The sequence below is a fragment of the Balaenoptera musculus genome, chromosome 3 (genome assembly GCF_009873245.2).
Source record: "Balaenoptera musculus isolate JJ_BM4_2016_0621 chromosome 3, mBalMus1.pri.v3, whole genome shotgun sequence".
Taxonomy (NCBI): Eukaryota; Metazoa; Chordata; class Mammalia; order Artiodactyla; family Balaenopteridae; genus Balaenoptera; species Balaenoptera musculus.
The window spans coordinates 125,133,076-125,154,834 of record NC_045787.1 but is presented as its reverse complement, the minus strand read 5'-3'; the positions used below and the strand labels follow the sequence as shown (position 1 = coordinate 125,154,834).

Here is a 21,759-nt window from a genome sequence, read left to right as displayed (position 1 = left end):
GCCTATGCTAAAAGTGGATTTTCTGCCAGTGGAGAAAGGTGTAATTTCATAAATGGTGTTGGGACCATGAGGTGGTCTGATTGTTTTTTTCCAAGACCAGCAAGCAATTCTCCAGTTCTCAGTGAGCACTGACTGGTTCTCCTACAAATTTCACTCAATTCTCACGCTATCTACCCAGAGATAGTGTCAGACCCCACTTACGAAGGGCCCAGCCCCACGAGACTGGCTTCCTTTCAGACACCAATGGCAAGTCCATGTTGCCTGTGCTTCTGATTGACTAGCTATAAATTGGATGTTCCCATGACCCCCTCCTTGGGTTTGATTAATTTGTTAGAGTGGGTCACAGAACTCAGAGAAATGTTTACTTACATTACCAGTTTATTATAAAGGTTATTATAAAGAATACAGAAGAACAGCCAAACAGGTACATAGGGTAAGGCCAGAAGGGATCTGAATGCAGGGGCTTCCATCCCCATGGAACTGGGGTGTATTCACCAGCCCTGAAGCTTATTAAATCTCATTGTTCAAGAGTTTTTATAAAACTTAATCTGCAGCTCCTCCCAACACTTTCCAAGAGGCCAGCAGGTGGGGGTGACAGTTCCATCCCTCTATTCACTTGGTCTTTCTGGTGACCAGCCCTACCCGAACCCACCTAGGGACCCTACCTTAAGTCGCCCTATATCACCTCATTAGCATAAATCCAAAGGGGGCTTCTTGGGAAGGATAAGACACTCCTATCACTCATGAAATTTCAAGAGTTTTAGGAGCTCTGTGTGAGGAACCAGGGACAAAAACCAAATATATTTCATATTCTACCATATATTTCATATTCTACCACAGAGGTAAATCCCTATTTCACCCCTATAGCAAATAAATTCCAGATGAACCAAGGATTTTAAAATAATGAGAAAACAAACTAAAAATACGGAAAGAGGAAAAAAGCATGGGAGAATTAAAAAGAGTAAGTTTTTCTAAGTGTGACATAAAATTCAAGTCATGAATAGATCGATAAATTTGACTACATAAAAATTAGAGATTTCTGCACAACACACACAAGAACACATAGCTAAAGTCAGAATGCAAATGATACACTGGGGGAAAATATGTGCAACACTTCTGACAGAAAAAGAGCTAATTTCCTTAGTAGTGTTAATACAATTCAAGAAAAAGCCTAATCCCACAGAAAAAAGAGCAAATGGCATGAATAGATATTTCCCAGAAAAGGAATTACAATGGGATGTAAACATATGAATAGATGATGACCTTACCCATAGTGAGAGAAATGCAAAATAAAAGTACCTCGAGATACAATTGTTCATCCCTCTTACTGGCAAAGATTAAATGTTTGCTAACACATGGTGTTGGGCAGAGTGAGGGGCAACAGGCAATCCTACTCACTGTGGTGGGAATGTAAATAGGTGCAGTTTTTTTGTTTTGTGTGTGTGTGTGTGTGTGTGTTTTAAAGTTTGCTTATCTTTGTTTTGGTTGCGCCAAACGGCTTGCGGGATCGTTCCCCGACCAGGGATTGAACCCGGGCCATGGCAGTGAGAACGCTGAGTCCTAACCACTGGACCACCAGGGAACTCCCCAATAGGTACAGTTTTACGGAGGGCAATGCCTATCAAAATTGTAACCGGCCATACTCTTTGACCCAGCAATCCCACATCTAGGATTTACCCTCCAGATTTTCTCCCACATGTGCTTCAAGGAGTATGCACAAAGTTATTCATTGCAGCATTATTTGTAATCACAAAAAATATTGAAAAAACCTTAAATAACCATCATGGGGGACCAGGTTAAATACATTATGGTATTTTCACACAACGCAATGTCATGCAGACTTTACAAAGAAATGATATTAAGAGTTTCAAAAAATTTTGAAAAGCCAGAGGCAGGACTTCTTCAGTCATTGTAAAAGCCAAGGTAGTCTTAAGTGGAAGTCTTCACTGAGCACACATACCCCTCCCAAAGCCTTCCAAGACAAATATAGGCTTGGATGGCCTCAAGGGAATCAGTGTTCTCTCTCTTCACATTATCTTCTGGAGAAAGCACAGTAGGTGAGGCATGGTCAGTTCCTCACTCTTCTCCCACGTTACAAAATAAAGGCAAACTCGCCCTTTTTTGAAGTCTATGGTGCAAAGACCTCTGGGGCATCAAACAGAGGGACAATAAATACTGGTGTCCTCAAAGCTTCTTTTAATCGTGGCATTATAAACCCAAGGGAGGGCTTCTGATAGCTAATTTGGAAGAATTTAAAGAATGGAATGACATTGTGACAAAACACCTTCCATTCCCAGGGTTTCTAATTATTGCATCTAATTAGTCTTGCAATAAGAAGTATTCGTTCATTAACTGATTTTTTTCTTTTTGGTTGCACCACACGACTTGCAGGATCTTCTCCCCGACCGGGGATTGAACCCGTGTCCTCAGCAGTGAAAGCGCAGAGTCCTAACCACTGAACCGCCAGGGAATTCCCAATTTGTTAACTGATTTTTAAAAAACAGTCCCATCCTATCTCATCATAGATGAATTTCCAAAAATATTTGAGTGTTTAATAATTTCTAAAAATAGGTAATATATTTTATTGTATTGGTTAAGCGTGTAATAATAATAACTCAATCCAAAAGAAAAGTTTTCAACACTTGGAGACCTATGGTCAAAGACAGCATTGTTTAGTTATATAATTTCAACTAATGGACATATCTGGTTGCAAATAAGTATGAAAGGGTAATCAATACATTTCATATATATATATTTTTGAATGTCTATCTGGGATATGTATACAGTTATACACATATATACATACATACATATACACACACACACACACACACAAAACATTAGGATAAAAATCTGTGGGGGGGGGCTTCCCTGGTGGCGCAGTGGTTGAGAATCTGCCTGCTAATGCAGGGGACATGGGTTCAAGCCCTGGCCCGGGAAGATCCCAAATGCTGCAGAGCAGCTATGTCCGTGAGCCACAAGTACTGAGCCTGCACGTCTGGAGCCTGTGCTCCGCAACAAGAGAGGCCGCAATAGTGAGAGGCCCACGCACCGCGATGAAGAGTGGCCCCCGCTTGCCGCAACTGGAGAAAGCCCTCTCACAGAAACGAAGACCCAACACAGCCATAAAAATAAATAAATAAATAAGTAAAATAAATTAAAAAAAAAAAAAAATCTGTGGGGGAAGTCAACTGGAAATACTAGTCTATGAAGTAAAGGAAGAATGCAAAATTCCAGACTTTTTTTTTTAATTGAAGTATAGTTGATGTACAATATTAATATGTTACAGGTGTACAATATGGTGGTTCACAATTTTTAAAGGTTATACTCCATTTATAGTTATTATAAAATATTGGCTATATTCCCTGTGTTGTACAATATATACTGTAGCTTATTTTTTACATAGTAGTTTGTACCTCTTAATTCCCTACCTTTATATTGCCTCTCCCCACTTGCCTCTCCTTGCTGGTAACCACTATATCTCCAGCTTGTTCTTCATATCTGTGAGTCTGCTTCTTTTTTTATCACATTCACTAGTTTGTTGTTTTTTTTAGATTCCACATTTAAGTGACATCATACAGTATTTGCCTTTCTCTGACTGATTTCACTTAGCATAATACTGTCCATCTATGTTGCTGCACATGGCAAAATTTCTTCATTTTATGGCTGAGTAATATTCTCTTGTATATCATACCACATCTTCTTTATCCATTCATCTGTCGACAGACACCTAGGTTGCTTCAATACCTTGGCAATTGTAAATAATGCTGCTATGAATATTGGGGTGCATGTATCTTTTCGAATTAGTGTTTTTGTTTTTTTTGAATATATACCCAGGAGTGGAATTGCTGGGTCATATGGTAGTTCTATTTTTAGTTTTTTGAGAAACTTTCATACTGTTTTCCACAGCGGCTGCACCAATTTACATTCCCACCAACAGTGTACGAGAGTTCCCTTTTCTCCACACCCTCTCCAGCATTTATTATTTGTGTTTGGTTTTGTTTTGGTTTTTGATGATAGCCATTCTGACAGGTGTGAGGTGATATCTCATTGTGGTTCTGATTTGCAGTTCCCTGATGATTAGTGATGTTGAGCAGCTTTCCATGTGCCTATTGGCCATCGGCATTTCCTCTTTGGAAAAATGTCTATTCAGTTCTTCTGCCCATTTTTTAATCAGGATGTTTTGTTTTGTTTTGTTTAGGTTGTTTCTATTTTTGATGTTGAATTGTATGAGCTGTTTTACATTTTTGGATATTAACCCCTTATTGGTCATATCGATTGCAAATATTTTCTCCCATTCTATAGGTTGTCTTTTTGGTTTGTCAACAGTTTCCTTTGCTGCTGTGAAAAAGCTTTTAAGTTTAATTAGATTCCATTTGTTGATTTATTTATTTTTAATATATATATTTTAAATTTTATTTATTTATTTTTGGCTGCATTGGGTCTTTGCTGCTGTGCGCGGGCCCCCTCCAGCTGCGGAGAGTGGGGGCCACTCCTCGCCACAATGCCTGGGCCTCTCACTGTGGTGGCCTCTCCCGTTGCGGAGCACAGGCTCTAGAGCGCAGGCTCAGTAGCTGTGGCACATGGGCTCAGCAGCTGTGGCTCACGGGCTCCAGAGTGCAGGCTCAGCAGCTGTGGTGCTCAGGCCCAGCTGCTCCTGGCATGTGGGATCCTCCCGGACCAGGGCTCAAACCCGTGTCCCCTGCATTGGCAGACGATTCCCAACCACTGCGCCACAAGGGAAGCCCCATTTGTTTATTTTTTGCTTTTATTTCCTTTGCTTTAGAAGACCAATCCAAAAAAAAAAAAAAAATACTGCTACAATTTATGTCAAAGAGTGTTCTGCCTATATTTTCCTCTAGGAGTTTTATGGTTTCTGATCCTACATTTCAGTCTTTAAAATTCCAGACTCTTAAAGAAAAGCTTGCCTCTTTGTTTTTAAATGGGTGATGTGCTGATGGTTGATATGAAAATGCTATGCTATTTAGATTCCTTTATACTTAAAGAATGATGTAATCATTATTTTTTTAATTTATTTATTTCACTTGTTTATTTTTGGCTGCGTTGCGTCTTCGTTGCTGTGCGTGGGCTTTCTCTAGTTGCTGCGAGCAGGGGCTACTCTCCATTGCGGTGCACGGGCTTCTCATTGCGGTGACTTCTCTTGTTGAGGAGCACAGGCCCTAGGCGCGTGGGCTTCAGTAGTTGTGGCACGTGGGCTCTAGAGCACAGGCTCAGTAGCTGTGGCGCATGGGCTTCGTTGCTCCACGGCATATGGGATCTTCCCGGACCAGGGCTCGAACCCGTGTCCCCTGCATTGGCAGGCGGATTCTTAACCACCGTGCCACCAGGGAAGCCCTGATGTAATCATTTTAATAGCAAGATGTCAACTTAAAAATGTTCAAGAAGGTAAACATTTTTCAGAATTCTTCAGCTAGGCTCTCAGTGAAAAAGATCTATAAAGATCTATAAAGAGGATCTATATAGATCTATTCTTTGAATCTTTATAGATTGAAGATCTATAAAGCAGGGTTCTCAATCTTAACACTATTGACATTTGGGGACAACAACACTTTGTTATAGGGGCTATTCTGTGCATTTTAAGATTTCACTTATTAGATGAAACCCCTGGTTTCTGCTCACTAGAAGCCAGTAACAGCCCCTCCTCTCCAGTTGTGACAAGCAAAAATATCTCCAGACATTGCCAAATATCCCCGGGGGCAAAAACTGCACCCGGTTGAAAACCACTGCTGTAAAGCAGTCTTGGAGTTGGTCCATCGATTAGGAGATTAGACACATAATTAGAGCTGCTTCATACCTGGGTACATTGTACCTGTTACACACTTGTGGCTTCGGCACCAGAGAGTCTGGGTTCAAGTCTCAGCTCTCTCACTTTTTGTTGTTTGACCTTGAGTAGTTTACTTCACCTCTCCGTGCCTCAGTTTTCTCATCTGCTCAAAGAGGATACCGGTAGTACCTACCTTATGGATTATCACAGGGGCTGAGCTGAGACACGTTAAGTGCTGTGCAGCGTTGCTCACGGCAGGTACGGTGTTAGGCTTTTCCTGTGCTATAAAGAGATATATGTATTTGGTCTTTGTCCCCATTTCCCGACACAGAGCTCTAAAACCCTTGATAGCAGTAAGAGTCATAGGCTTGGCAGGAGTGTCTTTTGTTCTAATGAAGCAACTCTTGGTGGGACCCCAGAGGGCTTCAGGGTAGGGGCTGATCACCAGAAAGATGAAGCCTTGATTAGAAGCTTGGAACTTTCAGCCCCAGCCCAACCTCTGGGGAGGGGAAAGGACTGGAGACTAAATTAGTTACCAATGGCCAGTGATTTAATAAATCATGCTTATGTGGTAAAAGTGCCATTAAAAACCTCTAAGCAACAGAGTTCAAAGAGCTACTAGGTCAGTGAACACATCTACGTGCTGGGAGGGTGACATGTCTGAAAAGGGCATGGAAGCTCTGTAGGCACCCCCGACCCCATACCTTCTCCTATGCATCTCTTCGACTTGGCTATTCCTGAGTTATATCCTGTATAATAAGAGTTTTCCGAAGTTTTATGAGCCGTCCTAGCAAATTTTTGAATCTGGGGGCTGTGGGAACCCCCTGACTCTGTAGTCAAGTCAGAAGGGTGGGTAACCTGGGAGGGAACCTGATACTTGCAGCTGACTTCTGAGGCGAGGGTAGCCTTGAGGGACTAAGCCCTCAAACCTGTGAAGTCCGACGCTAGTGTCAGAAGTGAATTGTACTGGGACTTCCCTGGTGGTCCAGTGGCTAAGACTCCATGCTCCCAATGCAGGGGGCCCAGGTTTGATCCCTGGTCAGAGAACTAGATCCCACATGCCACAACTAAGAGCTCGCATGCTGCAGGTAAAAGATCCCACACGCTGCAACTAAGACCCGGAGCTACCAAATAAATAAATTAAAAAAAAAAAAAAAAAAGAAGAAGTGAATTGTATTGAATTGAATTGAATCGAATCAGAGGACACCTAGCTGGTGACAGAATTGGTTGTTGTGAGGAAAAAACCCAACACCCCCCTCCTGTGCTCTGATTATCTTGGAGTACCCACCTCAGCCCTTGAGCCATCTTAAGCCGACTGACTTTTGTGAGTCTCCTGCATCGCTATCTCTTGGGTCACCCCACTTTAGTGTGTTTACTGTAGGACCAAGATGTTACAGTACCTCCAGAATCGGGGTGTGACTTCCACTCGTCATTAAACCCTTTACGTCTCCACCTAATTGCAGGCCTCACACTGGATAGTCTGACCAAACCATACACTGGAAGGTTTCTGTGCATGGATTAGAGATCCTCTAGTGGTAGAATGTGAGGCCTGCCACCTGCCACGATCTCAGAATGGTGATTACATTTTGAAATGGTTGGGAAAAAAAAAAAATCAAAAGAATAATATTTCCTAACAAATAAAAATGATCAGAAGTCAAATTTTAGTACCCATAAATAAAATGGTATTCTTGTCGGGAGGGCCACACTATGACTTTTGTGAGTCATAGGCACTTTTGCCTTCATGGCTTCTTCCTCCATTTAAATAAGTAAATAAAAATCATATTTTATGACTGTGTTGGTATAAAGACAAATATAATCCAGCTGAAGTCATTCATTATTCATAAATTTACTATTACTATATTCTTTTTTTTAAAAGAAATTAAGATTTAAATGTTTTCATGGGCCCCTAAAAGTATCCTGAACCCTAGGCACTGCCTAAGAGATAAGTGACCCTGTCTTTTTTTTTTTTACTGAGCAGCCCATCCTCCCCTCCCCCATCCATCCTTCATCCATTCATCCATCTAGGAATGAATATTAAGAATTTAGAAACAGCCCCTTGCCCTCTGACATGGCCCACACTCTGTCTGTGGACTGTTTCTCCCAGGGCCACTCTCACCTTTTGAGATGGACTGCATTCCATCTATGGAATGTGTACCTCTCTAAATAAATCCACTTCTTATCTATCACTTGGTCTCCCACTGAATTCTTTCTGCCACAAGACATAAAGAACCTGAGCTTCAGTAAGTCCTGACACCAGGAACTAAGGCCCCCACCCAGGCGAAGGATGGAATGATGATTTGGACCCTCCTGACTTCAACTAAAGCTTGGTCTCTGTCTACCTTCGCCCCGATTCTATGCTGAATTCTCCTCTGCTTAAGCCTTCTCGTGTACCCTTAGTTTACACATGCACCCTTAGTTTAAAACTTCCCCAATTTTGCAGTTGGGGGAGACACTACTTTGGGAAAAGATCCTTGGTGTTCTCCTTACTTGCTGCAAGTAATAAATCCTTCCTTCTCCCCCACATCCCCCTTCCAAAAAAAGAATTTAGAAACACTGTTTGCGCTTGAATCCAAAAGGCAACCACTGTGCTAAATACACACTTCTAATACACACCCGCAAATAATGAAATAGTGGCCAAGATTCTCAAAATCCTAAATCACTCTTCAAGCAGCTGTAGTCAAGCAGCAATTAAGGGCCACTTTAAACCCAATGAGCTCATCGCGGCTCCAACCTCAGCTGCTATCTGACGTTAGGCACTCACTGCATTCAAGAGAGTGGAGCTTTGGGAAGGATTGGACGGAAAGTATGAAAACCACGAAGACACCGAAAACACTGCAAACCAAAACTCATAAATCCCCAACAATGTGGGGCTAATGGATTAAGAGCTGTTTCAATGGTAAATGCCTCCAGGGCGGCACTCCTAAATCCTAAATCCTCATAATCTATCTGGGGCCTGGCATGCAGTAAGCACTCAGCAAAGTGTGCTTGGTGAGTTAACAACCTCCAACCTCTCTCAAGCCCTGGGCCACGCAGCTCAGGCCTCACCGGTCACCTACCCAGTCACCTTTCTGGTGACTGGATGCCAGGCGCCAACTGACCTTGTCTTGACTTATTTATGGCTGCTTTCACATCGCGATGATGAAACTGAGTAGCTGCTATTGAGCCTACATGCTCTGCAAAACCTAAAATATTTACTATCCGGCCCTTTACAGAAAAAGTTCGCCAGCTCCTGGTTTAGCGTTTTACAAATGAAAAAAGTGAGGCCCAGAGGGACAAAGTGACTTACCTAGTGTCACATGGGCATTCGTGGAACATCAAGGACTGGAATCCAAGTCAACCCACCCCTCTCCCGGACACCCACAGATTTCTCAGGCTCCCTTCAAACTTTCCCCGCAGGCTACAGCCTCCAGGCCAGGTGTAATTCCAGGAAGAATCTGAATGCCTCGCAAGGGTGGCTGGGATGCTTTCAGGGGTCAGCCAAGGGTCAGGGAGAAGTGCCGCTGAGCATCCCAGCTGAGCGGAAGGAACGTTTGCTTTGGGCCAGGTGAGCGGGAGCCCATCCTGGTGATTGTGATGAAGGTGATAATGATGAAGATGAGGACCGTGGGGCACTTATAAAATCATCTTATGTGATGGTCACAGTAACCCCTAGGACAGATAAATTGCATTGAACCCTGTGAAATTGCTGACTTAACGACAGTTTTTGACCCACAAAATCAGAATTTTCATATGATCCAACCTAATATGCTTATCTCATTTCACCAAAGAACAGAGAAAGACTCAAAGACGTTAAGTCACTTGCCCTAGATATGGCAAGTAAGGACAAGAGTGAGGATCTAATTGCTCTAATTCCAAAGCCTTGTACAGAGTTTTATACTGTTCTCCCATTCAACTCCACCCCCTCCTCTTGATGACTCTCACCTACCTTGGGGCTAAGGTTCAGATTTCTCAGCAAGTCTTCATGACTTACTCTTGCTCTCTTCTGCATAATAACCCTGTTGTCCTTTACTCTCTTTCATCCTAAAATCTTCCTCTTCCTCACTCTGCACGTCTAATCTATCCCCAAACCCTGTTGAGTTTACTTCTTAAATGCCCTGTCTATCTGGACACTTCCTTTTATTGCCACGTCCATCTCTTGTCAGGATCCTGAAATGGCTTCCAAATTGGGCTCCCGGCTGGCATTTCTGTGCCCTCCGTACCGAAGCCACTGTGTTCTCTGTAAAATGCAAATGTGACCCCTTCCACTCTTCAGTGGCTTTTCCTGTTGCTCTTAGCATAAAGATGTCCCCTCACCACGGCCTGGGTTCTGTGGGTCTGCCCTACTCATCTCTTGGGTCCCCTCTCACGCCCTCTGCCACCTGCTCCCTGAGCTCTTCCTCCCTTCCAGCTCTTTGAGTGTGCCAGGCTTCCTTCCACCAGGGCCTTTGCGCTAGATGTTCTCTCTGCCTGGAATGCGTTTCCCCACTGCCTTTGTCACCAAGTTCACTGCTATACTTCCAGCAGATATCAGCTCCAGGGCCACTTCCTCAGGGAAGCCCTCCCTGACCTCCCAGACTTAGGTCAGTTTCTCCTGTTATATTATCTCCTAGAATAGAACTCCTTTCCTTCAGAGTATTCGGTTGTTTACACATTTACACATATTTGTGAGATACATGTGTGACTCCCCAACACCAGCTCTCGGAGAGCAGGGATGCTGTGAACCAGCCCCTGCCTGACGTCTGGCGTGCACACACATACAAGGATGGATAGATGAATGCTTCCTATGGTCACCTGCTGGATGGCCCTCTGCCCTGTGGCAATGCCGTGTACCCTCCACCACACCTCTGCCCACTATACCCTTTCTTCTCCCTCCTCCTGGAGAGCTCCTATGCACCCCTCAGGGCCCTGCCTCACTGTCACCTCTCCGAAGGCCCCCACACTGAGCTAGTTGCTCTCACCTTTGGATTTTTATTTCTTTGCACCTTGTACTTCTTTCTGCCATCCCTCCCACTTAGCATATTGTGATAACAGTTTTTGTGTTTTTTTTCCCCTCTATGTTCCTTAAGTGACTATGAGCTCCCTGCAGGCCTCTCTGGATCCCTAATGAGTAGCATAGCATATTGGCCTCGGAACACCTAAGGCAGTGGTGCTGAAGTGAATGTAATGCCTTGACTTTAGGGCACAAGGCTTTGGATTGGCTTTTCTGGTGTCCAGGTGTGTCCCCCATGCCCCCTTCCCCGCCACATCCCACGAACGTACCAAATCTCTAACTCTAAAACACTTAGTTGTTTCCCTAATTGCTGGGAGTGATTTTCACATGATTTCTCCAGCCAAGGAAAGTAAACCTCCAGTGCTCTCCTGAAGCCACACCTGTGGGCTTAAAATGTAGACACTGACGGGTAGCAGGGAACCAGTGACTCCTGGATTCACAGCCAAGCATTCATTTGCTTAATGTGTTTGATGGTAAACATAGCGCGTCTACAACACAACATGAAGCATCAGGCATGTGTTCTGAAGTTCTTACAAAGTATAAAGGTGTTTCTAAGAGATGTATGCATTCCTGAAAACTTACTTACTTAAAGATGTCTATGAGTTTTTGAGGGTTTACTTAATCAAAGATAGTTAAACCTGTTAATATTTCATAACTCTTCAGGCCTCCCAAACCAGCTTACGTAACCTATGCCAGATACAGCTGGTAAATTGTAAAATCATCCAAGCCACTAGTTAGGTTCAGAGCCCCAACTTTCTCCAACTATTCCCTCCCCAGCCCATGCCCATCATCTCACCAAGTCGGGTTGACTCTACCACGTGAGCTTGACCCCATGCTCTTCCAGCCCGCGGGTATTGCTGCAGGTCAGGCCCTCCTGCCATCCTGCCTGCATTGCTGCAGCGTCTGTCTTCCTTCCTTCCTCACTCCCTTCCTCCCTCTCCTGTCTGCTCCATCCTACAGGTGCTGCCAAGCAGCTCTGATGAGGTCATGACCTGGCCCTGAACCTTCAAAAGCTCTTTCTGCTTATTGGATACACCTACACTCCCCAGCATGGAATTAAGGCCCATAGTACATGGCCCAGGATTCCCATCCCAGACGCTCATGTCACTACACCCCGACTCTGAAACACATTCTCAAATTCCCCCTCTTTCTCCAATTCTTTTCCCATGTCCCCTCCCTTCTGTCTTATATTGTACCTACCTATGTAATAATACCTGTCTTACCTTCCTATTATTGTGAAACTCCTTTAAGAATTTATCTTTTAGAGACTTCCCTGGCGGCGCAGTGGTTAAGAATCCACCTTCCAGTGGTTAAGAATCTGCCTGCCGGGCTTCCCTGGTGGCGCAGTGGCAGAGAATCTGCCTGCCAATGCAGGGGACACAGGTTCGAGCCCTGATCTGGGAAGATCCCACATGCCGCAGAGAAACTAGGCCTGTGAGCCACAACTACTGAGCCTGCGCGTCTGGAGCCTCAACTCTGCAACAAGAGAGGCCACGATAGTGAGAGGCCCACGCACCGCGATTAAGAGTGGCCCCCGCTTGCCGCAACTAGAGAAAGCCCTCGCACAGAAACGAAGGCCCAACACAGCCAAAAATAAATAAATAAATAAATAAGGCCAGGAAACCTCTTAAAAAAAAACAAAACAAGAATCCGCCTGCCAATGCAGGGGAAACGGGTTTGAGCCCTGGTCCGGGAAGATCCCACATGCCGCAGAGCAACTAAGCCCGTGTACCACAAATACTGAGCCTGTGCTCTAGAGCCCGCGAGCCACAACAACTGAGGCTGTGTGCCACAACTACTGAAGCCCGCGTGCCTAGAGCCCGTGCTCTGCAACAAGTGAAGCCACCGCAATGAGAAGCCTGTGCACCGCAACGAAGAGTAGCCCCTACTCACCACAACTAGAGAAAGCCCACGCACAGCAACAAAGACCCAACACAGCCATAAATAAATAAATAAATAATAAAATAAATTTATTTTAAAAAAAAAGAATCCACCTGCCAGTGCAGGGGACACAGTTTCGAGCCCTGGTCTGGGAAGATCCCACATGCCACGGAGCAACTAAGCCTGTGTGCTCCAACTACTGAACCTGTGCTCTGCAACAAGAGAAGCCACCGCAATGAGAAGCAGCGAAGATCCAATGCAGCCAAAAAAAAAAAAAAGAAATCCAAATCAAAATATTAAAAAAAAAAAGTTTATCTTTTAACCCTTTCTTTCTTTCCTCAATCTCTTCCACTACTTCTTAACGTAATGCTTCCTCACAGTGACCAGGGTCGCCCTTCTCCCTGCATCATGCATTACTCAATGGGGCAAATAGCGGTTCTTGGGAGAGGAGCAAAAAATCTTAGATATTACAATGGTCTGTGGCCCTCCAAACAGATATGCAGTATGTCTGTGTTATTAAAATTTCATGGTGCAGTGATTATAGAAAAAATGTCTAATAAAAAAGCTCTTTGACAGTGGAGCAGGGAGGATGATGAGAAAAAGGTTGAGAAACATTGTTCTATATTAGACAGGAGAGAAGGAACTCCGAGGATGTGATGAGATTTAAATGAAATTGATGTCTATAAAATGCCTAGAACAGTATGTGGCACATAATAGAAACCCAATATATGTTCCTGATCATCGCCAGTGTTTATTGTGCACATACTATATCCAGGCACCATGCTAAGATTTTTACACACATTATCTCATTTAATCTTGCACCCACTCCATGAGGGAAGTACCATTATTATTACAGACAGGAAACTGAGGCATAGAGAAGTTGGTTTAATTGCTCAATGTCAAACTCCTGGTAACTGACAGAGGCAGGATTTAAACCTCTATTTGATTCCAAAGCCTGACCTTCAGATGCAATGGGGAAGTGACCCCTCTTCTCACCATGGGATGAGGTCACCTACTAGTAGGGGCAGAGAAAGGAGAGCTAGATGGAATTAACCAGATATACAGCCATGACTGGCTCCAGACTGATGGATGGTGTGCTTATGTACAGGGCCATGATGATGACCGCCTGTGATCTCTCAGCCATCACCAAGCCTTGGGAGGTGCAGAGCAAGGTATGCACTCCTCCTGACGCGAGAGAAGGAACATCCCAGTACTGGTGACAGCAGCTAACGTGGCTTGGATTCTCCAGCTCCTGAGGCAGCCTACCTTTGCTCCATCCTCCTCTGCCAAGACATGGCAATCACCTGAGGACCTCTCCCATGATGACATAAAGTGGGGTGGCAGGGCAGGAGTGGGGTTTATGTCTTTGCTGAGCTGGAAACCCACATGGGATGGGAGCAGGGGTAGGAGGATTGGGGCTGGGGCTTGACTCCATGGCGGGTGTTTACCTGTTGCAGGTGGCTCTACTGGTTGCTGCCGAATTCTGGGAACAAGGTGACCTGGAGCGCACGGTGCTGCAACAGAATCCCATTGTGAGTAGAGAAGGGACTTCAGCCTGATATTGGGCATGTGATCTCATCCTGGTGGAGGGCAGTGACCTTGCCGTGATGGAGAGATGTGCCTCCTCACCCTTGACACAGGGATGTGTGACCTTACTACAGAGATGACCTTTCCTTAATGCAGTGGTTCTCAAAGTATGGTCCCTGGAGACCACCATCAACCTCGTTACTTGGGAACATATTACAGATGCAAATCCACAGACCCACCCTGGACCTACCTGAACAGAAACTCTGGGGGTGGGCCAGCAATGTGCTCTCTCCTAAAGTTTGAGGACCCTGCTTTAGGCTATGTGCTTTAAGCTTAGCACATTCAGCTAAGTAGTGATTGACAAGTGGACGCCAAAACTTAGATTTCCCTTTCAGTTCCAACAGTCTAGGAGTCCACCTCCTCTGGCTCTGTTCTAACAGCACAGACCACGCAAGGGGATGACCTGGTCAAGCTGAGAACCTATCGACGTTGAAAGTAAACTTGGCTGGAAGTGTCAGCCGGCTCCCCACCAGACACAGGGAGACCAGTTAGAGCGTTTTTGTTTTGGAAGAATGTTTCATTGGTAGGGTGGGTCCCCTTGCTGCATCAGGCCAGGAGGAGCCCAGTGCAGTTAACTCTTTCTCCCCCCCTGACAGCCCATGATGGACAGAAACAAGGCGGACGAACTCCCTAAGCTTCAGGTCGGCTTCATTGACTTCGTTTGCACCTTTGTCTACAAGGTAAGTCCTTTGCTTTCAAAGGCCCAACAAGAAGTCTTTGATGAGCCCGGGATTCCCAAATGACATCAGGAATAAAAAACCCTGGCAAGTGACGAGTGATACTTTACAAAGCGCTTCTCACCTCCAATGGCATTTGGTCCTCAGGACAGCCCCATAGGAGCTTGTGTGACTGCATACCCAGGCCAGAGCCCGGAGCTTCGTATATCCTAGTTGCTCAGTAAATAGTTGCGGGACAAATGACATATGTTTTCAGGCAGAGAAATGGGGAGCATAGCAGATATATGCCTTCCTAACTTCCCCAGCTGGTGGGAATATGACAGGCCACAGTTACTCCATTGTCAAAAGATAATCTGGAACTTCTCTTTGAGTTTTGGCTCAAAGTTAGTCTCTCTCTTGAGAAACCCACCACGCCCCAATCCATGTTATCTGTGCCACCACCCGCCTCTCGTTTGTTATTTTTATTTTGGCCATGTTACATGAGGAGACAGAGGTCAGAGAGGAGAAATCACAGGGCCAGGTCACTGGAGTCAGCTACAGACAGCATCAGAGCCGGGACGCCTGACCCCTAGTCTAGGGCTCTTTCTGCTGCATAAGCTGCAGCCCTTCTGCTCCCAGAGGGCGCACAAGTGCATCTCTGATATAACGCAGACTAACTGGGGTCCTCTGAGCGACAGGGCAGCGTAGTTGACGCTCTCCATGATCATCAGTAATATATGAAACAACAAAGACTGAGCTAAGTGCTTTACGTGCATTATCACAGCAACCCTATGAGGTACTGTCCTGATTTCATGGTGTCCTGCCCAAGGTCACACAGCTGGTGGCAGAATCTAGATCTGAACCCAGGCAGCTCTGAGCACAGCTGGCTCTGGCTGAACTCCACAGTAGACCCTGGATTTGCCATTCTTACCTTGTGCAAATCTCCACCAATCTGCATCTCCATTTCTTCACCTAAAAATCTAGGAGTAATGAGTCTCATTTTCCCACCTCGCAGGAGTTTCTGAGGATCAAAGGAGATAAAGCACTTCATAAACTGTCATGTGCTGTGCTCAAAGGCATTATTATTTTTTTTTTTTTAAAAAGGTCCTTTTTTTTTTTTTATAGCTACTTTATTTATTTATTTATTTTGTTTATTTATGGCTGTGTTGGGTCTTCGTTTCTGTGCGAGGGCTTTCTCTAGTTGCGGCAAGTGGGGGCCACTCTTCATCGCGGTGCGCGGGCCTCTCACTATCGCGGCCTCTCCTGCTGCAGGGCACAGGCTCCAGACGCGCAGGCTCAGTAGTTGTGGCTCACGGGCCCAGTTGCTCCGCGGCATGCGGGATCTTCCCAGACCAGGGCTCGAACCCGTGTCCCCTGCATCAGCAGGCAGACTCTCAACCACTGCGCCACCAGGGAAGCCCCAAAGGCATTATTTTTATTCTTAGAGCTAAGAGACCTTAAGAATCCTCTTCCTATCCCGATTTCACTCAGCAAATATTGACTGTCTTTGTGCCCCAGACCCTGTACTAGGCCAAGGCCACCCCTGTGAATGAGCAGAGATGCCCCTGCCCTCTCCAGCTCACAGCTCCGGGGGAAGACTGGCAAAGGGAGTCATTACAGCGAAGTGAGATGTAGGAAGAGAAGGTTTGGGGAGCTGCTAATAGAGGACCTGACTTACCTTGGGGATCAGAAGAGGCTTCCCCGAGGAAGTGATGTCTAAGTGGAGGCCTCAAGGGAAAAGAAGGGATAAGTTAGAGTGTTCCAGCAAAGGCAAGAGCTGCTATGAAGCCCACAGAAACTGACAGATTTGGAATGTCCGGAGGGTTCAAGTTGGTGAAGGGGAAGAGCACTGGGTCTGGAGAGCTTGAAAGCCTTGTGAAGGAGCTTGCGCTTCATCCTGAAAACCGGGGAGTGCCACAGGAGGGTTTCAAGCGGGAGAGGCACAGGACCTTGTGGCCAGAAGCCCTGCAGTGTCGTCACACACGCCGCTGGGGACGGAAGCTGCAACGCGCCCGGGCAGCTCATTCCAGTGCAGACACGACCCACTGTGCTCTACCTGGAACCCGGACCCCAGGGCTCGAGTCCTGCGCCAGAGGCTCTGTCTCTCTCTTCCAGGAATTCTCCCGGTTCCACGAGGAGATCACTCCCATGCTGGATGGGATCACCAACAACCGCAAGGAGTGGAAAGTGCTCGCTGACGAGTATGAAGCCAAGATGAAGATGCAGGAGGAGGAGAAGCAGAAAGGGCAGGCAGCCAACCAAGGTTTGTGGAACGGGGAGGACGGGGAGCCCCTACCCCACACACACTGAGCTCTCATGGCGTGCCTGGCGGGGCCGCAAAGCCTCACACACGTGGACCTCTTCAGGCCTCCCCACGACCTAGCTGTCCCCATTCTACGTATGAGAGCACTGAGGCCCGCAGAGGTGAAGTGTCACGGCCAGGTCACACTGTGAGCAGTAGCAGGGCCTGGTTCCCAAGATTGAGGCTCCCAGCAAGGGTTCCCTGACTGCCCCCAACCAGTGTAGGACAGATTCCAGTAATCAAGTGGTAGGCATAGGGCCTCTGAAAGCCCTTGAGTTTGCAACTCTTGGTCCAAACCAGGTCAAAGGGAAAGCCCGCCGCAGCCTCTTCTCATCTGGTGTGTTCTCTTTCTTGTCTGATTGCAGCAGCCGCAGGAAATCAGCCCGGGGGAAAACCAGGCTCAGGTGGAGGCGCGCCTGCATCCAAGTCCTGCTGTGTCCAGTAGCGCAAGCGGGGATCCACGCCCAGACCGGCCCCACCCTTCACTGGAGGAGGGTACCCCAGCCAGTGGGAAACCATGCACCTGCTTGAGAAGTCAGAGTTATAGGGTTTGAAGACTGAAGAAGAATTTAGTTTACATCTTCCCTAGTGGCTTTCAAGGCTCTTTTCGGCTGTGAGCACTTTTTATTGAGCTACAACCAACATTTTGCCTTTCATAGACTCAGTTAAACATTAGCGCCAGACTCACCTGCTTACCTAGAATCATTTTTGTTCTTATACTTTCATTTTATAGTACACAAATTTGCAGTCATCCTCAGAAGTAGACAACTGCACAATGAATCCCCACCTACCCATCACCCAGATTCTAATATCGAGAGTTTTGCCACATTTGCTTCGTCTGTCCTTCTATATTTCTTTCTCATTTTTCTCTTAGCTGAAATGTTTAAAAGCAAATTCCAGACATATCGTTTACTCCTCCATTATACATCTTTAAAGACATATGGGCGTTTTCTAACATAACCACATCCTTATCACATGCAACACACGAACCCCTAATATCCAGCTGTGGCAGATGCTGTGATGAGCTTCACAGACCTTTTACTGAAGACTTGTGTTCCCAGCAGTGATGAGCGCTGTCAGCAGACAGCCCTCGGTGCCAGCCCCTTCGGGGATGACCTCATCCGCAGGGAGACAGTTGCCCAAGGGTGGTGGCCTGCACCCAGTGACTGATCCACGCCAGGTGTTAAGGCCTGGCCATCTCGGCCCAACACAGGACAACTCCGCAGCAACAGCACACACATCCAAGACGGAAAGTCTTGGAAGATGCCACTCTTCACTGCTCTCACTGGGAGTAAGTGAGCAGAGGAAAATGTTTCAAGTTCACCCAAATATGGCACACAATTCAAGTTTTCCATGTCCTCCGACCAGAAACCGTTTCATAGTCGTCAATTGGTGAATGTCTTTGTCTGAAACCAAAATGTCAAAATATCTCTTTTAGCATATATATTTAGTGTGCTTGTGTGAAAAAGCGGATATACCAAAACAAGGGAGTCCTCGTTCAGAAGGTGGTATATATAGCTTTATAAAAGTCACACCAGCAAGAAGCCAGAATGCAACAATGTTATGTGAGGCAAGTCTGAATGGTTCATCACAATCCACAAAAAGTGCTATGAAGAAAGGACTAGTGAGCTCGGAGAGTTTTGGCGTGAGGGGCACACCTGGACTGGGGTCTTCTCTGAGAGATGACACTGCAACTAGAATCCTTTCCCCAGTTAGTAGCCGGTGCGACCCTCAACGAGCACGTAGGACCAATAAAGAAAGACACACCTGGGCAGGGCTGTGGGTGGTATTTTCTTTTTAATCTCCATAGTGTATTTGTTAAGTTTATTTATAAGCAGATCACTTCACTATTTACAGTACATGAGCATAGAGATTCTACAGTTTTTGTGATGTAAACAATAACTCCACAGTGGGAGTTTGAGAAAAGAAGCCAGTTCTGAAGTATTTACAGACGTTAAAATAGAACTTTATACTCACGGAATAATAATACATAGAGCAATTTGGTTAAATTATCTATGAAACTATAGAATCTGACAATGTACAAAGACAGGAAAACATTTTCTCATTTGGAAGGTAAGACAGATAAACCACACCAGAAATAAAATGGGGACGATGACAACCACAATAATTAAAAGCAAAGAAGTTTCTTCCTTGCCCTCACGGATAATGTATTTATATAAATAAGGACACAACCCAACAAAATGGAAAAAATATATAAAAAATCCTCTACCAATTAAAAAAAATAGCAAAACTAAAAACTTGATTCTCAATCATCAGCAGTGTCCTTTAAAAAATTAAATTTTAGCTTTCTATTATAAATAACAAAGCAGATGTGTCCCTCTGTGTAGGTGAAATTCTTGCACCTTTCTCAAGAAATGCATCAATGTAATTCCACACATACACACAAACACAGGCGTGCACACATGCATACACACACACACAACCTTGCGCTCACGCACCCCAGGCTGTAGTTACCTTGTTGAGCTTCCTAATAAATAATGCCCCCTACAGCAGTACCCCTGGGGATGCCCAAACCTCACAAGGTTAGCCATTCCCTGGTTTGACCCTGTCACACAGCCAGGGAAAGCCCTGGCTTCCTATTGCTCAGAATTCTCTAGGCTGCATGGTCACACTAAGAGAAAAGGATTTGAGTCCAATATTTGGAAATGCTGGAAGGGACCATAGGGACCACCTTGCCCAGTCGATTAAGGCTAGCTACAGACACTGTTTCTTTAGAAACCTGGGGTTGGGGAGAGGAATCTTGTGTTGGTTTCAACATTAGCAGCTGCCTCTGGAAGAAGCAGATGCTCCAAACCAATGCTAATACCATGGCACAAGTAGGTGAAGGGGGTGGGTGTGAACTTCCGGAGCAGACTGCACTGAGCCAGACTTCTGGATGGTCACCTTCCCCAGAAACCATTTGGAAATCCAAGTGGTCCACTTCCCTGGTCCACTGACCACTCTGACCACACACCCCTTGAGATTTCCAACCTCTTTCCATTGGAATCAGAACATTCCTCCAGAAACAAAGTTGGGAGTAGTTTATGACTTTTTATTCCTAACACAAAAACATTTGACAAGATTTTTAAATACAAAAACAAACAAACAAAAAAATCTATTTGGCTATTCGGTGGACCACACCAAAGGCCATGGCCAGGCCCCCCACAGAATCCTCACACTCAACCTCTTTGCTTGTCCCGAGGGTCCAGTGGGGGGCACAGAGCAGAGGTTCACTTAACAAGGTCAGCAGCTGCGCTGCCAGTATTGCAGTTACAGTAAACCCCTCCTGGGCACCTGGGCACAGGGTCCACTCCTGTCTCTGCTGCCAACAGGATAGCTAGTGTATTACTTCTCAGTCTGCGTGGCTGCTTCTGGGGCTTCTGACTGGTGTTACACTGTGCTCTAAACACACAGACAGTTTGCTCATGACCTTGCATTTCATTCCCAAAGTTGGTGTTGGACAGCAAGGTGGCCAAAAGGATTTATTTGCCTTCCATCTGGGTAGCTGGTAGATACAGTCTTTGGCCACTAGATGGCGGCTAGACGTTGATAAGGCAAAGTGCTGAGGTGGAAGATGACCAGTCCCTTCAAAAGTCACCCATGAGCAAGGCTGGCAAAGTGAAAAAGGAGGCTTGGAGGATCCTTTGACAAAACGTACAGCAGAGAGGGGGTTCTGGCTATAAAACATGTCTTTGAGGCATTGTTGCACAGCCCAGGGACTGACCACTTACAAAACCCTATTTTCCGAGCCCCAGTTCGGGCAGTTGGATTTCTGTGCTGCTTCTGAATGTGCAAGGCATTCTGATGAAATGCAGTACCTAAAAATCTGTCCCCCAATCTTGAAGCCTCAGTCACCGCTGCTATAATGAAACAAAAAACAAAAGTTGCCCTAAACATATGCAGTGTGATCCATGCCTCCTGTTGCCCCATATGTTTTACGATCATTTGAAAGAAATGTGTGAAAAGTTCCTAAGTTAAGCTGTTTTGAAAAAACAAGTGTATTGCTAGTATTGTCTGCGAGCAAGAGAGAAACAGCCAAGTGGTCACAACATTCGGACTGAAAGCTGTTCGGCGGGGACAATGTCGAGGCTCATGTGAGACTCGACATCGCCACCTAGCCAAGCTGGGGTTTACTTCTCACCACCCCACTAGAAACTATGGCTTAGATCTGTCCTGGGGAGCTGGCCTCCTCGTATAAGGTAACTCGGCCAGGACCGTGTGGGTCTGAATCCACCGCAGGTTGGTTACCTTGCAGAGAACTCTCACCTTGAATGTGAGCTGGGCAGTCAGAGAATGGAATTGGTTTCGTGGGTTAGTGATGGATTCCCGATGCTCCAGGATGGGAATCTGAGTCTATCAGAGGTGGAAGGGACTTACTTTAGTGCTCATTCCATCCAATATTCCCATTTGTAAATGAGGAAACAGTGGCCCAAGACCACATGGCAAGTAAGAAACTCTGGGTTTCTCACTTTGAGATGGCTTATAGATAAATGACTCGCTCTGCAAACCCATTTCAATTGGCTGTGCTGTTTTCTTTTTTTTTTTTTTCTTTTTTACAGAAATAGGTACCAAGATCGAA

The 21,759-nt window shown here is 45.6% G+C and overlaps 1 protein-coding gene across 1 annotated transcript in view; it reads left to right on the top strand.

Moving 5' to 3' along the window:
* The window catches only part of PDE6A (phosphodiesterase 6A), a 67,638-nt gene extending 49,475 nt beyond the window's left edge, over positions 1-18,163 (top strand). The window contains exons 19-23 of the mRNA XM_036847518.1: positions 13,744-13,807; positions 14,093-14,167; positions 14,819-14,902; positions 16,994-17,141; positions 17,546-18,163. Coding sequence (XP_036703413.1) covers positions 13,744-13,807; positions 14,093-14,167; positions 14,819-14,902; positions 16,994-17,141; positions 17,546-17,625 — 451 coding nt within the window. The 3' untranslated portion in view covers positions 17,626-18,163. The remainder of the gene's footprint in view (positions 1-13,743; positions 13,808-14,092; positions 14,168-14,818; positions 14,903-16,993; positions 17,142-17,545) is intronic.
* Positions 18,164-21,759: the final 3,596 nt, after the last annotated feature.